General features: G+C 44.6%; 1 protein-coding gene and 1 long non-coding RNA gene across 2 annotated transcripts in view; one reads left to right on the plus strand and one right to left on the minus strand.

Annotated features, from left to right (window-relative positions):
- The window catches only part of LOC102028439, a 42,565-nt gene extending 34,172 nt beyond the window's left edge, over positions 1-8,393 (plus strand). Inside the window, exon 3 of the long non-coding RNA XR_264242.2 lies at positions 5,965-8,393. This is a non-coding gene — a long non-coding RNA (uncharacterized LOC102028439). The remainder of the gene's footprint in view (positions 1-5,964) is intronic.
- On the minus strand, positions 387-14,654 carry LOC102028106 (olfactory receptor 10AD1). The gene is given in 4 exon segments (XM_013505695.1): positions 387-1,679; positions 1,682-1,974; positions 3,910-4,033; positions 14,276-14,654. Coding segments are annotated over 3 exon segments (1,056 nt in total). The 5' UTR covers positions 3,915-4,033; positions 14,276-14,654; the 3' UTR covers positions 387-921.
- Between the last annotated feature and the right edge of the window lie 1,745 nt (positions 14,655-16,399).

The following is a 16,399-nucleotide window of genomic DNA, read 5'->3' on the forward strand; positions in this document are numbered from 1 at the left end:
CATTGTCAAATATCTTCTGGGAGACAAAATTGCCCCTGGTTTAGAATTCTTGCTTTAGACCATAGATAAAGAACTAGGGACAGGGGAGAAAGGAATTTAGAGATGTGAGTAAAGAATCCAGGGAATGTGAGCATTTTGGAAGGAAAAGAGATAAGAGGGATGCTTCAAAAATGATACATTTAGATTTTACAACACATATAAAGTGATATTTTCAAGTGGGAGCAAATAAATGTACAAAAAGCTAAAGTACTCTGGTTTCAGTGTTGGATAATGCAGTTGTAACTCAAACATTTCCTGAGTCTTTAAGACATTTTGTTGCACGGCTTGAACCCCTACTTTACAGTCTGGGGAACTTGTTGCCCTCGGGCTTTCTCTTTCTTCTGTCCTGTCTTTCTTTTATTAATCCACATGTATTTGGCATACAACACATTCTCTTGCTGGCTCTGGTTAAGAATACAATCCATTTATTGAGTCTTATTTTTCTGGAAACTTAATTGAAGAACTCGGGGATTGCCATGCATGGATGTTATCACATTTGCTAGCATATTTCTTCAATTTCCTGGAACCTACAGCCCTGTTATGGTTCTCAGTCTACTCTTCTCCCAAACTCAAGGCTCCTACTAATTGACTTTGCCATTAGAAAGTAAAGCTCTCAAAAGGATGGTCTTTCAGTGACTTTCTCTTGAGAAACATAGATGCCTTATCTCAGGTGGTGATACTTTATTGCTTTGCACTTGTGCCTCCTATCCTAAGACATACCTACTAAGGAAAATTAGGAAGGTGTGCTGGAAGGTGTGCTTTCAGTGTGTTGGAAGTAGAGTCAGAGAGATGAGTTTTAGTAATCAGGACGACTATCCAGGTCTGAGTCTGTGCCAAGGAAGCCAGGAATTCTCTTTCCCGGAGTCTTCCAGCATTGGAGAGTTACTCACCTGTCCAGGATGGGAAAGGGCTCACTAACCTTCTCCCGCCCAGGGGAGGGAGCTTCTCCTCCAGGGGCCTTCCCGGTCTGCTGGACAGACTCTGCCTGGGCCAGGTAGGTTCCCCAAAGGCCCTCACCACGGCTCCCTTCATTTCCTTGTTGCGCAAACGGTAGATGATGGGGTTGCACGTGGGGGTGATGATGGTGTAGAGCAGCGAGAAAGGCTTGTCCTGGTCGGGCCCGTGTGTGCTGCGGGGATTCGTGTACAAGAACACAGCTGAGGTGTAGAAGAGGACGACCACCGTCAGCTGGGAGGCACAAGTGGAGAAGGTCTTGCCCCGACCTGAGGAGGAGTCTCTGCCGAGGATGGAGGGCAGGATGCGGGTGTGGGAGGTGACAGTGAGGACCACGCGACTGAGCAGCACCACAGTGGCGTCGACAAAGATCAACTTCATGCTAAACTGGGGGTCCCCGCAGGACAGGGCGATCACCATGGGAGCCTCACAGAAGAAGTTTTCTACATGGTTGTCTCTGCAGAATGGACCTCTAAATGTCATGTAATCAAGAAGGACACCACTGATCATTCCCAAAATCCAGGCAGAACCCACGAGCCTTACACAGACCTACCAGCTCATGATCTGGGTGTAGCTTAGTGGGTGACAGAGAGCAACGTAACGGTCATAGGCCATGAAAGCCAAGAGAAGGCACTCGGCCACACCCACAAAGAAAACCAGGTACATCTGTGCCACGCAAGAGACAAGGAGACAGTGTGACTCTTGACTACCAGGTGGACCAGCATCTGTGGGGTGGTGGTGGTGATGAAGCAGACGTCCAGGAAAGCAAGGTGGCCGAGGAAAAAGTACATGGGGCTGTTAAGCCTCGGGTCTGTCCACGTGATGTAGACGGTGAGGCCATTCATGGCCATGGGCAGGCTGTAGAGCGCTCGGAAGAGAGTGAAGAGCAGTGTCCGTGTGGAAAGGGAGCTCTGCGCAAAGCCCACAAGGATGAACTCTGTCACCGTGCTGCTGTTCCGCAGGTCGACCGCTTGGGGCCCGCTGCAGGAGGAAGGACAGGGAAAGCATGAAAGAGAAAGAGAGACAGAGACAGAGACAGAGACAGAGAAGGGAAAGATAGATAAAGAGAGTGAGAGAGGGAGGGAGAGAGAGAGAGAGGAGGTAATTGAAGTTAGTTGGCCATAGAAACCCAAGTATAGAACATGGTAGATGTGTGATAATAAATGTTTTGGAACTCAGTACAGTCTAGTAAATGGGTAGTGTAATGTAGGAGTGAAAATGCCATGGACACCATAGGCTGTGTACATAGAGTCACCTATTAAAAATTAAGGCGGTGATGGTTACATTTTCCTCTGGTTTGATCAGGCCTTCACTGAAGTATTGCACCGGTTCCAGTGCCCTGAGTGTGGAAGGACTCCCTACTAACCAGAATGCATCTGGAGATGAAAAAATAAAAGAGCTGTTGCCGGGACTCATGGAATAAGAGGGATTTGTTGAAGGAGTTGAAGAATGGAGTGCTTAGGGGATGAGGGAGGCTGTGAGCCACAGAAGATCACACATAGGATGCAGTTGATAGTGGAAGGTATATGTTTCTACAAGAAAAATATGCTCAATCTTTCAGAAAATTCTTTCAGACTACAAAATGATGGAGGTTTAAGGAAAAAGAAAAACATTCTGATTCTCAGGGCTGTCCCTGAGGACCGTTTGCACACATCCAGAGTCAGCTGTGTTGAGCTTTTCCTAGTGATCACTTTTCTCCACTCATTCTCCAAGCAGTTGCTGCTGCTTCATCAACCACCCATGCTGTGCATGCTGGAGACAGAGCCTGGTGGTGAGCTCTGGCACGTTTTTTGAGCAGGAGATGGTTTCCCTCTGGGCTTGGAATTTAGGGCTATGCACCACCGGATGGCTAGAGTCCAACTATCTCTGTGAAAAAGGGATTCTGTGAACAAATACAACCACCCTTATGTGGACCTTCAGAGGAATTTGATCCATCATCTTGCCTCTAGGAGTAAATCTTTTCCTTTTTCCATCTTCAGAAAATGAGCATTTGCGATTTTGGTTTTCCTATCTCACTACTGTAACTTTTAGAAGGTCGTGTGGAGGCTCTCGTATTTTTCTTCTTGCTTTGGAGTTTGTGTGAATCAGATCCCTTCCACCCTTCGATGCGTGTGGAGTCTGGACAGTACATTCCTGCTTATCTTCCAGCTCTTTCCACCATTTTTCTTCATTTTCCCTCTTCTACTCCTCTTTGTACAAACTCTCACTCTTTCCTCTCTGTTGCGTCTTTTCTTCTTTTTCTACCGACTTCCAATCCTAACAGTTCTCTTCTTTCTTATCTCATTCTGGTGTTGGTTGCCTGACATTTGTCTAAATCTGTAGGACTCCTCTCTCCTATCCATGTTTCAGGGTCTCAGATTTCCTATCTGCATTTTAGAAGCAACCTACCTGATCATGCCTAGAAGTTCTAGATTCCCTCTATGTATAATTTCCTGGGGGGTTACAGCAGCGTCAGGACAGTAGTCTATTCCTATAACGTTCATTTTGGAGATATTCTTGTACCAAGGAGCTCTTCAGTGGTTTCCAAAAGGGAAAGCAAAGACAAGAGCACACTGTTTAAAATGTGGCTTGGAAGCCTGCCCTTAGCAGGCAGGCTGATGCTGCAGTCAAGGTTTGGGCAAGATATGGCAGAGGGCTGGGGTATAGCTCAGGGGCACGAGCACCTGCCTGGCAAATGCGAGGTCCTGAGTTTGATTCCCAGTACCAAAAAAGAAAAAAAAATATGGTAGAGAAGTCTGGGATTTATCAGGAAGACAGTGAGGGTTGACCTTTCAGTCACCAGGAACTACCAGTGGGCGGGTGATTACTTGTCATTCACTGTGCCCAGCATCTAGTGTCTGTGAGCTGCCATTAAGGGTTAACCAGCCAAGCACTTGTCTAAATAAATGATGTAACGTGATAGAAATCACATCCTACCTCATTCGATCGCTCTGCTGGCGATGATCTTAGTCACCGAGTCACCGCACCAAGTCACAGAGGAGAACTCACGGTGTCTGAAGAGGAGCTGGCCCGGGGAGGATGTTCTGACCTGGTGGCCACTCTGGAAGAGAATGGCGTGCGGTGATCTTGTTAGTTCTTTGACATCTATACTCGTATAACAGGTGAATGCCTGCTTAAATTATATGACAGAGTTACGTGTGCATAGCACTTTATAGCACAGTATGGAAACGTACGTGCCCCATGCTACCGTTTGCTAACACATAACCCAGTGATGGTGAGACTTTTAGAGTGTTCGATGATATGAAACAGCCTGTGGTGGTGTGTACGCCATAGGTTTGCCACCAGGGACATAATCTAATTCTGTCCCTTTTTGCATACTGTATATTTTGTACCTCAGGCCTCTGAATTTTGTTGATTTGAAAATTACATGTCCCCCCAATAGTTTAAAAAAATTGCAAGAAAACAAAAAGGAAACATTTATTCCATTATAGTTTCCTGTAAGCCCTTATTCTGTAGCATAAAACCTGTCCTTGCAAATATTATTTCTGGCAAAGAATCTTCTAAAATGAACTTCTATTGCTGTGTCTTCTAAAACTAATCCTGAACCTTTAAAATTTAATTTTTATTGGTTTTCTTAATGACTGCAGAGACACTGAAATTGGTATCTGGTTTAATTTCATATAGATGTGCAGAATCTCTTGTTGCATTTCCTCTCACGTGAAGGGAATTGTCATAGCATAGCTCTGCCGCCTCCTCCCTCTACTCCATTGCAGAGGACATGGGTTGGCTTCCCTGGCTGACGATGCGAGGAAGAGAAAGCCGTCACATACGCCCTCTTCCTTTCACCTCCCTCTCAGGAGGGAGTGGCCTTTCGGGGGCAACCTCTTCCCCGTGTGTGGGGCTTTGTTTTGCCCAGGGCTGCTACTGACCTTGGACTGTGTCTGTCTGTCCGTCCCTGGGCTGTGTACTACAAAGAACGTGTCTGTTTCATTACTGATAAAGCTGATGTTTGACCTCTGTCTGTGGACGCTTTATCTTATTTCAGTTGATTCGGAACTAGACTGGAAGAGTAATATCGTTTACTGTATTCATTCAAAGCCCCAAGCAGTTATTATTAATGTTATCATGTATATGCCAATACAATTATAAACAAACAAGTATGACAAAACTTAGGTTATAATGAAAAGAAAATCTAAGTCATTGTAATGTGTGGTGATTTCTGGAGGGAAAGTGCTCTCCTGGTGCACATATTTTGAATTCTGAAATTGCAGTGCTGGCAAGCTAAGGGAGAGGGGTCTGCATTCCATGACTACAGGAGCACAATGAACAAAGTGTCCTATTGTTCCCAGACTGGTGGGAAAATATCTCATTATGGTATGAGGCTCTATTCTTGTCACACTTACTGAAGGGGAGCAGAACACGTCCGACCGTTAGCAATAATATTTCTGTTGTTCTGTTAGTGTGCGCTGAGTACAAGAATGAAACATACTACAGCATTTATTATTCACTCATTCTATAGTTTCCGTTTGTTTCAGGAATGGGGTTAGTTCACTTGAGTTGTATATGAATTCATTAGCCTCGTTTGAATCCTGCAGATTGTTCTCTTATAAAGTTTCAGTTTTGGGGGTGTTTGTATTTTGTGGAATTGCTTTAAATAAAATATGCCTTTATAATTTGAGGTTTTACATCACTTGACACCTAGTTTCTCTTATGAATACTTAAATCTTGTACTTCTAGATTAAATACATTATTTCATGATACAGAATCATCAGTTTAGGTGGAACATGGGTGAAAAAATGCGATATATTTAGTCTGAGTTTTATGCCCCCCACCCTGGAGAATATAGAAACCTGTTTCAGTATGTCCATTCATCTCTGAAATACTGTAGAAATGGATGTGTGTATTAAACACTTTTCTTAGAAAGTCCACGATTTATGAACTTGTGAAAGGTGGCTGGAACCCACAAAAGGTTAAAGAATTCTGATCTGGTGACTTGAAGTCACTAAATTCATATAGATCTTTCTTCTTTAGGCTGAAAACGGAAGTACTCTTTGTCCTGCTGAATTGTTTCCTCAAAAGTGTCTCCAAGGAGGGTAACTGGGAGAGGACTGACGTCCCATTCCACCATGCGCTTCCTGAGACTACAGCCAGCTCTAAGAAGCCTCAAAGGAGGATTCCAGGAAAACAGTTTTCTCTGTTGTATGAGAGAGATCATGGCTCTCAGGGGTGGGCGGGCCACATGGCGAAAGCTCTTTCCCACTCAGTAACTGAAGGCCCCCAGTACTAAAAGTAGCTGGAAGCCTTGAGCCTGTGCTCCAGTTTTGCCTTCACGATGAAAAGGAGAGCGATGACCTAGGAGCACAGCGAGCTGAGTAGGGGTGGGGTGGAGCGGTCCAGTAGCACCTGTATGATTTAAGTTCAGAAAATGATACTGGTCACAAATCACCGCAGAAACGATGCTTTTGCCCAGAAGAGTAAGCAGGTCTTACGTGGAGATACAGCGTTTTTGAATGAGAGCGGGAAGGGAACAGGTGGCAGAGAAAAACTAGCACTGAACGGGAGCGGGCTTTCAGGCACTCAGGAAAACTCATCCCGTGGGACGCCTGTAAGGTGTTCCAGTTCCTTCCAGTCTGTGGACGCCAGCTGGAGGAACTTACTATCCCACAAGGGCTCGTAAACACTGCAGCGATGGGCAAAGAATAATTTTCTGCTCTGTAGGTTTCGAGAGAACTGGAATGAAAATCCAGAACACCAGATTCCGTTTACATGTACGTAGGACGGCACCAACACAAATGATGGTGGCCCGCAGAGCTACCGGTGCTCCTGGTGGGACTCCATGGCTCCCCACCTCCTTCCTTAGTTGTCGGCATTCGGAAGTCCTTAGTCACCCGAGGGAGAAGTTAGGGAGACACCTTCTGATATCTTCTTTATAACCTCTGTGTACACTGCCATAAAGTGCTGGTTAGAATTCTCAGCCTTCCCCTGCTCTTCTGCAGACACTCCATGCTCTGGCTGCCACTTAACCTTCCCCAGCACTTCCTAGTTTCCTGTGCCTCCAAGTCTCTGCCTGTGACCTTCTCCTTGGTTCCCCGGAATCCACTTTCCAAACATTTTGTCCAATTAACAAACTCCTGCTTCTGCCAGGCTGACCTCCAGGCTGACATTCCTACTGGAGCCTTCAGTAACTCATACCCACCCCGAGCCATGCAAAATTGTATTCCTCCCTGCCTCAGTTACTGGAGAACACGTTGGTCACACGCAGTAGTGTCTAGAGGATGAGCTCCTGTAATACAGAGAGCTTATACCCTTATCTGCGGCACATTGCCTAGCACATAGCAGTCTTTACATATACATTTTGTGGAATAAATGACCTTCCAAATTCTAGTTTTCTCTACTTAATGTTGCCAATTATACCAACTTTATGAATAAATCACCATAAGCATACTTTTATCATCTCTATTATGAAAAAACACACATGTTTGATAGATTTATTGGCAGATTAAGAGGAAATTTATTCATTCAACCAAAAAGGCATGTGGTGTGTGTGTGTGTGTTGTGTTCATGTATACACCACACAGAACAATATCTATAATAGGGAAGGTGTACAAGAAGTTTTAATTTATCCTTTTACTAGGTCATTGGATAAAATAAAAATACTAATTACACATTCATGTTTTTAAATGCTTGTAATGTTCAAAATGCCAAAGCCTTTAAAAAATCCACCAACTAAAAATGATTTCCTAAATGTAGTAAAATGCTATAGTCTGTGTCCTGGTAGTTAAGCACAGAGATATTTGACAAGTGCTTAATACAGTGTGCTTAGAGTTCTAAATAGTGTCTCAATAAAGAACTAAAGAAGCTCAAGAGTAATGAAATAATAAGGCAGGAAAAATGTATTCAAAGAATAAACATCAGTTATAAGAAAAATGTATTAATGTTTGAGGTATTCAGAGAATTTGTTCTTAAATGGCATCTTTGTAAAAGAAAAAAAGGCCAATCTAAGTAAGAACAAGTGTTAAATCCCCCAAGTCTTCAGTTTAGGTATAAATTTGGACTAAACTTTGTGGAAGACTTTGGGAGAGAGAAAGTGAGCGTAAAGACATTCTTTTCATAAGTTGGATTATTAACAGATATGTGATTATTTTCACAGAAAGTATAGACTCAGTGATGAAAAGAAGTTTTCTTCTGTCTTGAAGTATGATAAGCAGAGATCCCATTCCTGAACATGACATGAGTGGATACACTGGAAGAACCAAATTTCCAAAGGGCCTGTGTAGGATAATTTTCAAATGTAATACATAAAGTAAGAGTTGTAAATTCGTTGGCGCGATCTGAGTCACTGTTCTCATCGCTGAGACAAAGTACCCAACACTCACAGTTTAGGGAGGAGAGAGTCACTTGGGCCCAGTCCATAGTCGCCTGGCGCCATGGCAGAAATGGCACCGCAGGAAGGGAGAGCAGAAGAAAGCTGCGTGTGTCACGGCGGCCGTGAAACAAGGAAGATGGAAGCAGCCCGGGGGAGATGTGCCCTTCCACTCTCTCCCACTCACCTCTTCCCAACTAGACTGCACCTCCCACCAGGACAGTGCGCTGTAGACTCTCCAGTAGAGGCGTGTATAGCTCCCCCGTGATGCAGTCATTCACAAGGGCCCCAGCTCTGAACACATGAGCTTTGGGGGACGTTCTATATCTAAACCATTACAGAGGCTTATGGGAGAACTGCGTGAGGATTTCTTTTGCTATTCAGTGCTAATTACTGAGTGTTAGCACTTAGGATTTATTCCCTTTTGCACTCCCTCTTCCTTCTGTGAAAATTCCATGATCAAATAAGACTGAATCACAAGCAGTCTACAAAAGAAGGCAACACATGCAGAGTGTGGTGGCGCACGCCTGTAATCCCAGCACTCGGGAGGCTGAGGCAGGAGGATCGTTGCGAGTTCGAGACCAGCCTGGGCCACAAAGTGAGCTCAAGGCCAGCCTGAATTGCATAGCGAGACCCTGTCTCAAAAAGGCAAAAAAAGAGAAGACAAAAGCATGCACCTTCCTGATTCCAGCCCAGAGAGCCTATAATTGGCCCTAAAGTGGCTACAAACATGCATTTTTATTAAACAGAAAACACACAGAATTTAGAAATCAGATTAGTAAAAGAAGAAAGGCCGTTATTCGTTTAAAAATGCAGACATGGTGACGTGCCCTAGAAATCAATCAGGAATGAGCCCTGAATGCAGGTCTCTTAAAATACAGGCACACTCAGGACCTCACAGAGACCCTGATCAGCGAGACCGGGTTACCCCGGGACAAGCAGGGATAAGGGAGAGGGCCCCGGCACAGGGCAGTTTAAAGACTTCGCTGCCTGCTGGTGCAGGGAGAGAATCAGGTAGTTACCTCTGGCTGGGCAGGGAGATGTCAGCAAATGGAAAGCACAGCCACCCCTTCCCCAGGAGCAAGAGGAGGAGAAGTAAACACCACACAGCCCGTGGAAAGACCTGGCAAGACTGCAGCCTGCGTGGCCTGTGTCCCTGAGCCTGCAGCTTGTTGCACCGGCCCTGCTGGAGAAAGACAGGGCCAGGCCTTAGCATGCGCTTACACATCCAGAGAAGAATGTCGTTTCCCCATCTGAGTTTTTCCCCATCTGACTTGACACGATACTGAGAAGCTCTTAGTACTGTGTCATTTCTCAAGATTGAAAAACTTGGGAGATAATTTTGAATGCTGTGATTTTTGTTAACACAGCTACATGAACTTTGAGGGATTTAGGAATCAAACCGAGAGACAATAGTTCATGAACTTCCGACGTGCGTTCTCCTACACAGTGGTGGAGATGAAACATGTGACATGTCTGGAGCACAGCCGCACTTGACCTTTAAGGAAGAACAGCAGTGCTCCGCGTGAGTCCTCGCAGGCCTCGGCCGGCGGCCGTTACGGTGAGCGACCTCTCCCGTGTCCCACCCGCTCACCTCAGAAGTCTCACTGGGGTCCACCCACTTCCTTTCTTTTCTAAGCTCCTTGTCATTTCCCTTTTCCTCAACCTTGGTTAGGTACCGTCGTAAAAAATCCGACTGGGCTTTTTGCTCCTCGTGTTGCGTTGGGAATAGTTTGCTTGTACCCGAGACTTGCCAAACTGAGTTAAAGCGTGGAAGTGTCAAAATTCTCCCGTTTTCCTATCTCTCTCTCTCCTTTTTCTGCCTTTGGTTTACTTCTTCTGCCTCTTTATTCCCTAATTCCCTTTAATCTCTCCACATCCCTTCGAAACTGAAGATTTCTGAAACACCGCAGCCCGTGGAGATTCCCCGTAGGGCCAGTTTTACAGATGTGCTGTACTTGGTATGCCAGACCTGCTATGAGTGGGTCTCTGTGAATGTACAAAAAGCAAACGCCGGCAACAAACTCTCCTAGAAGGACCTTATTGTTGATCTGCTTAATGGGCAGCATCATAATTAATTACAATGTTGAAAATTTCCTCAGCCTTCTTTCACAGGTAAGACTCTAACGCACAGTGTGTCTCCTCTGTCTCCTGAGACTCATCACCTTCAATCATTCCCAGCCCTCATCTACTATCCCATTAGAGAAGGTAAAAGAAAAACAGATTAGACACATCACTCTCCTCCTTCCTCACAGTCATCTTCAGTATGGAGGTTTAAACAAGCAGGAAAACAGCCAGGTGCCTAAGAGGAAAAGAGAAATTGATATGCAGAGACATCCCCAGTAACGCTCCTCTGAATATTCAGAACCTGTGTGCATGTGCAAGTGTGGGTGAATGGGAAAGTGGAGAGAAGAATTCAGTAATCAAGGAGAGCTATTGAGTATCAGTGGACTATGTAATAACTCCAGCTGTTCTCTGGCTTTGATTAATCTGAGCTATTTCGCTATTTCAAATGCTTGGTTATAATATGAAATGAGTTTAAATAGGTTAAAGAAGAAAAGAAAGACAGAAATATAATGAGAGACAGGAGAAGTAGCAGAGGCAGGAAAGATATTTAGCACGACGCTAAATGGCTTAGGAAAGGAGGGAAGGGAAGGAGAGAGAAGAATAAGAGACAGAAGCCAGGGAGATAGGGAGGGAAGGAGGAAGGGGGAGAGAGACCAACAGAGAGATAGACACAGAGAGAGAGAGAGAGACAGAGACAGAGAGACAGAGCGCCTGTACCAGAGGGAACGGGATGTAGAGGAGATGTACAAGAGACAGGATACAGGACAACCCATTTGGGACCCCCCCCCCATCTCTCAGGAGCTATTCTGTTCCCCATTCCCATTTCACATTCCTTTTCTCCAATAAATTTTCCTACTCTTAACAAAAAACAAGAGATAAGATACAGAAGAAAAAAAGCTGGAACACACAGAGTCCTAGAGTAAGAAATACACAATTTTAAGAAGTGAAAAGTTATGTTTATGAGGTTCAAAAACTCAAAACACCTCTGTAGCAAGAAAGTAAATAACCAGATTAAAAACTAAGCACAGGACTTGAAGAGACATTTCTCAAAATAAGATAGAGAAATTGCCACCAGGCGTATGAAAAAAAATCTCAAAATCTCCAACGACCACCACCACAGTGATGAAGAGGGGGACCAAGAGATGGGTGGGGTCGGAGGGAAGGAAGGGAAGGAGGATAAAAAAGGAAGTCAGGTGTGTCTGTACAAGCACCAAGTCCCCACAAGGAGTGCAACATTATGCACTGCAAACATGCGCTAAGAAATAAAAAAGATAAAATAAAAATTTCAAAATCTCAAATGATCAGGGAAATGCAGATTAAAACCGCACTGAGATGCCCCCTCAAACCTGTAGCACGGCCATTATCAACAAGATGAAAGTGTGGGCGAGGACGTGGAGAAAGGGAAGCCTTTCACACTGTCGGCGGGAATGTAAAGGAATTCAGCCTTTGTGTTCATCAGTATGGTGCTTTCTTAACAAATTCACAAATTAACAGTGGAGCTACCATATGACCCCCAAATCCCACCCTAGGTTTATACTCAGAAGAAATGAAATCAGTATGTTGAAATGTCCAGTCCCGTGTTCACTCCAGCAATATCCACAGATCGCTGAGGTGTGGAACTAGCCTACACACGACTAGGTTTTTAAAATGTGGAGCATATACACGATAGAATATTATTCATTCTTTAAAAAGCTGGGAATTCTGTCATCTGAGCCAAAAATCAATGAATCTAGAGGACATTATGCTAAGTGAAATAAGCCAGGTGGGCGGGAAGACGAATACCATATGATCTCATGTACACGTAGAATCTAAAAAAGTCCGTCTCACTGGCACAGAGAGCGCAAAGACAATTGCCAGAGGCTGTGGGTGAGGGATTGGGGAAATGTTGGTCAAAGGACAAAAAATTTTACATATGAGGAGCTAGGATCCACTGCCCAGCATGGTAACAATGCACTGTATATTTGAACACTGTCAAGAGAGGAGAGCTTAGGTGTTCTCACTACAAACATTGATATGTATGTGAGGCAATGGACATGTGATCAGCTCAGTTTAGTTATTTCACAGTGTACACATAATACATATATACCATATATATTTGATATTTGTCAGTTTATAAAAAGAACTCACAGGCTTATTTTCAGTTAGATTTAGGGCACAAAGTGAAACAATTTTGTTAACAAAATTTTATAATTATTTTGTAATTACTGTTGCTGAAGACTCATCATGTTTAACATCAAGACCTAACCATTTAAAAATGATGTATAAGGTTGACCCATAAATTTAAAAATAAATCACACAAATGCTCAAGTACACACACACACACACACACACACACACACACACACACAGTCTTAATCTCATCATGTACACAAAGCAGTGAGCCCAGCACAGAGTAGAAGGACTTTGGGTCAGTACGTGTATCTGAAATTTAACCTTAGTTTTGTTGCTAATTCTAGGGTGGCGTTAGCCAGCTGATTCTCAAGTTCTCTCTCCTATGAGAATGAACTAAACAATGCAATCAGCGGCTAGCAGAGACCGGACAATAAACAGTAGATCTGGTCTCTGTTTCCTCTTGTCTCCTCATGGCTTCCCTTCGCAAGTGGAAGGAACACGTAAGGACGTGGCCAGTCACGCCCCCCAGCCCCAAGGCAAACTGCTCCTGCAGAAACATACGGACAAAAGGATCTCATCACCTTTTCAAATCCACCCGAAGATCTACCTGCTTCTCACTGTCAGGAAGTTGTTTACGTTTAATTAACCCTTTTCCTGATATGCTTAAGTCCTCTTCCCAAACCTGGCTCCTAGGAACGCTGCAGAAAAATTTAAAAACAACAACAATTACAACAACAAAATGTGGAGCCCATACTTGGTATCACAGTCTGCAGGAGAGGACTGTCGCTGAATCGCTTCTTAACCACTTAACAACTTTAGAAATAAGAACAGTGCCAGAGAGAAAGCAAAACACAAGGGATACAGTATAAAGAAGAAGCCCCAAGAAAGAAAGAATTGAGAAAAAATAATTACAGAGAAAGTGAAGAGATCTCACTAAACCAAAAAGAAAGAAAAAGGCTAAAGGCAAAGAAAGAATTAGAGATAAGACAGAAACAAGAAAAGTGGGAAAATACAAGATAGGTTAATACAGAGAAATATAGTTAAGACACAAATACGAAGAGCCCCAGCCCAGAGATAAAAAAACGAGGAGACAAAATGCCAGACATAAAAAGAACCCGAGCGGCTGCCGAGCACGGGGAGCCTGCGGGTGACGTGGAATCAGAAGACAGGAGCCAGGTGCATCCTGCAGGTGAAGGGTGCGAGGTCGGCCGGCTCTCCCCCACCAGCCTTCCAGGTGAGAGCTGTGCAGTCTGGCTGGTCCCCTGGGTCACGGGCCGCCACCTGCCCTCAGCCAGGACCGCAGGGCCGCTGAGCAGACTGAGAGACCCCGACGGAAACACGGAGGGAAGCGCAGGGGCGAAGCGACCCACAGGGAGAGCTAGGGCCAGAGACAGGGCTGCACTCGGGGAGCGGAAGGCGAGCACAGCGAGGGCTCACAGGCTGCGAACTGGGCCATTTCCCCGGCGGCCGCTGTGAGCCCAGCCCCTGTCTGACCCGAACACGGGCAGCCGCTGCGGGAGCCAGGCAGGGTTCACCTGCGGGGACCCCACAGAGGCAGGGCCCGCTTCCACCGCACGGGTCGGCTCATCCGCTGACCTTGTCCACGGGCCTCGCTCGCACCGCGGACACCGGCTGCGCGGCCAGGCTCGGGGTGGAGCCAGCGAGCAGGGCGAGGTGCCGTGGGTTTGCCGTGACCCAGCAGTCGTTTATGGGACTGAGGGTACGGGGCCCTTGCACACACACACACACTCTCACACACGCACGCACGCACGCACACGCTTTTTCAGGCGCTAGCTCCACCTGTGACCGTCGGCAGCCAGCTGCGCAAGGCCAGCTCCGTGTTCTCGGGGCCTGACGCTCCCGCTGTCTCCCCGGGACGGTCTGGCAGCGCTTCTTCCCCGGGCTGCCTTGCGAGGACAGGCCCATGGCACGCGGCCCCGGAAGGCAAAGCCCGGCCCAGCTGCCCTGGGGAGGCTAGGTGTCCCGCAGCGGACGATTCACGGACCAGCAGGCCCTGGCAAATACTGTGATGCTGTGCCCCCACTTCCTTTTAACTCTTCGGAAACTTATTTCTCGACTTTGTCTTAATTAAGTTTCTGTGATGTTTTCTGCTGACTTAATTGCTGTTTACTGTGAGTTCAGTTAAACACGTTTTCATATTATTATACTGCGTACTGCAGTGGGGCAGTGACCGTTGACTGAGCGCCCTGTCTGCGCGCGGCACCATGTCAGCTGCTCCGAGGAGGGGTGGGCAGAGGGGCTGAGGCGCTCCCTCATGCAGCACACATATTCGATGAGTTGCTCCTTTCCAAACCCAATACACTCTTTTTCTTCAAAATTTTTCCTCTTTTTACCTGAAAATGTCTTTTCTCTCCTAAGCTACTTCCTGTGCTTCCAAAACACAGCCCAGTGCTGAATTATCTGCCATTTAAATTCTGCATAGCCTACATAACTTCAGCAATTACTCCACTCCCTCCCTTCTCACAGCCATTTTCCTCCCGAAACAGTTAGACTCTATGAAGTCGCAATTTATAACTCTTGTGTCCCGACTCTTTCTGAACAGTTAGGATGGCTCCTTCCCCACACCGTAGCATGCACTTTCACCAGTATCTCCCAAGCTTGAGTTGTACCAAATTTAATGTTTTTGGGGTATTTTTGCAGCATCATTCAGTTTACACAAAAGTCACAGACTTAGAATAAGGAAATAGACCTTTGTAGTAGAAGAGGTCCAAGGATTCTTCATATGGTTGTTGAAAAGCAAACTTCAAACAACTTAACAGCATCTATTTCTGTATCTGGTTGCACTGAAAGGTCAATTAATTCATACGTTCAATAGAAAATTCTTTAGACTGTCCACTTCCCTATGACCTCTGGTCCACAGTGTCTTATTGACAAAATTCCAATCCAAATATAATGTGCAATTCAAATTGTTCCAAATGATATTATCTTCCTATACAGTATTGAATAAGTTAGTGTTTTCCTGTGACATTTCCATGTTGAAAGTATACTTTTGACTGAAAAAATACATGAAAAGTCTTTTCCAAAAAGTGATGTAACTTCAGCAGTCACAATAGTGAAAGTCATTAACATTATACATGTTTTATGAGGTCTCTATATATTTTCATCGATTTAGATGTTCATCAGTGATTCCACAATTTTGTATGCTATGTCTTCCATGAATTACCCCAATACACTTTATATTTTGGATGACATTTAAAATGGTACCTTATCTTAGACATTTGCAGAATCTGAAAAAGCTGATTTCATGCAAGTAGAATAGTGGTGAGTAGAGACTGGGGATGAGGAGATGAAGGATGGCGAAGTGTTGGTCAGCAGGTACAAAGTTACAAGGAGATAACAGGAACGAGGGATCTTGCTCTGCTGCACAGCAGCATGAGTGTAGCTAAAAATAACGTCTTGTATATTCCAAAATAACTAGAAGGGAAGTTTTCAAGTGCTCTCATCACAAAGAAATGATGGATGCACAAGAAGATTCTATACTCATGTGTCTATTAATTATTGGGTAGGGTAAAAATATAGTAAATGAAATGGAATTTTAAAAATTAATTTTAAATATTTTGATGACAGAAATGCACTTAGATTTTTGCATATTGTTTTTGTACTCATGTTAATTTTTACAAAGTGTGCCTTCTTTTAGTTTTCTATGAAGGCAATCATATTGTCTGTGGCTAAAAAGCTTTGTCTTCATTTCCAGTTCTCATACCACTTATTTATCTTTTTGTGCCATTGTAATCCATAGAATTTTCAGTAACATTTTCAAAAGAAGAAAGGGGTAATGGTTAACACTGGTGTTTTCATGCAAAAGAGAATGATTTTAATTTTTCACTATTAAAAATTACATTTGCTAAAGATTTTGTATACAGTAGCTTCAGTAACTTAAGGAAGTTCTTTTCTATTGCTGGT

This window comes from Chinchilla lanigera, unplaced genomic scaffold, assembly GCF_000276665.1.
Source record: "Chinchilla lanigera isolate Chin_1 unplaced genomic scaffold, ChiLan1.0 scaffold00099, whole genome shotgun sequence".
NCBI classification, from domain to species: Eukaryota; Metazoa; Chordata; class Mammalia; order Rodentia; family Chinchillidae; genus Chinchilla; species Chinchilla lanigera.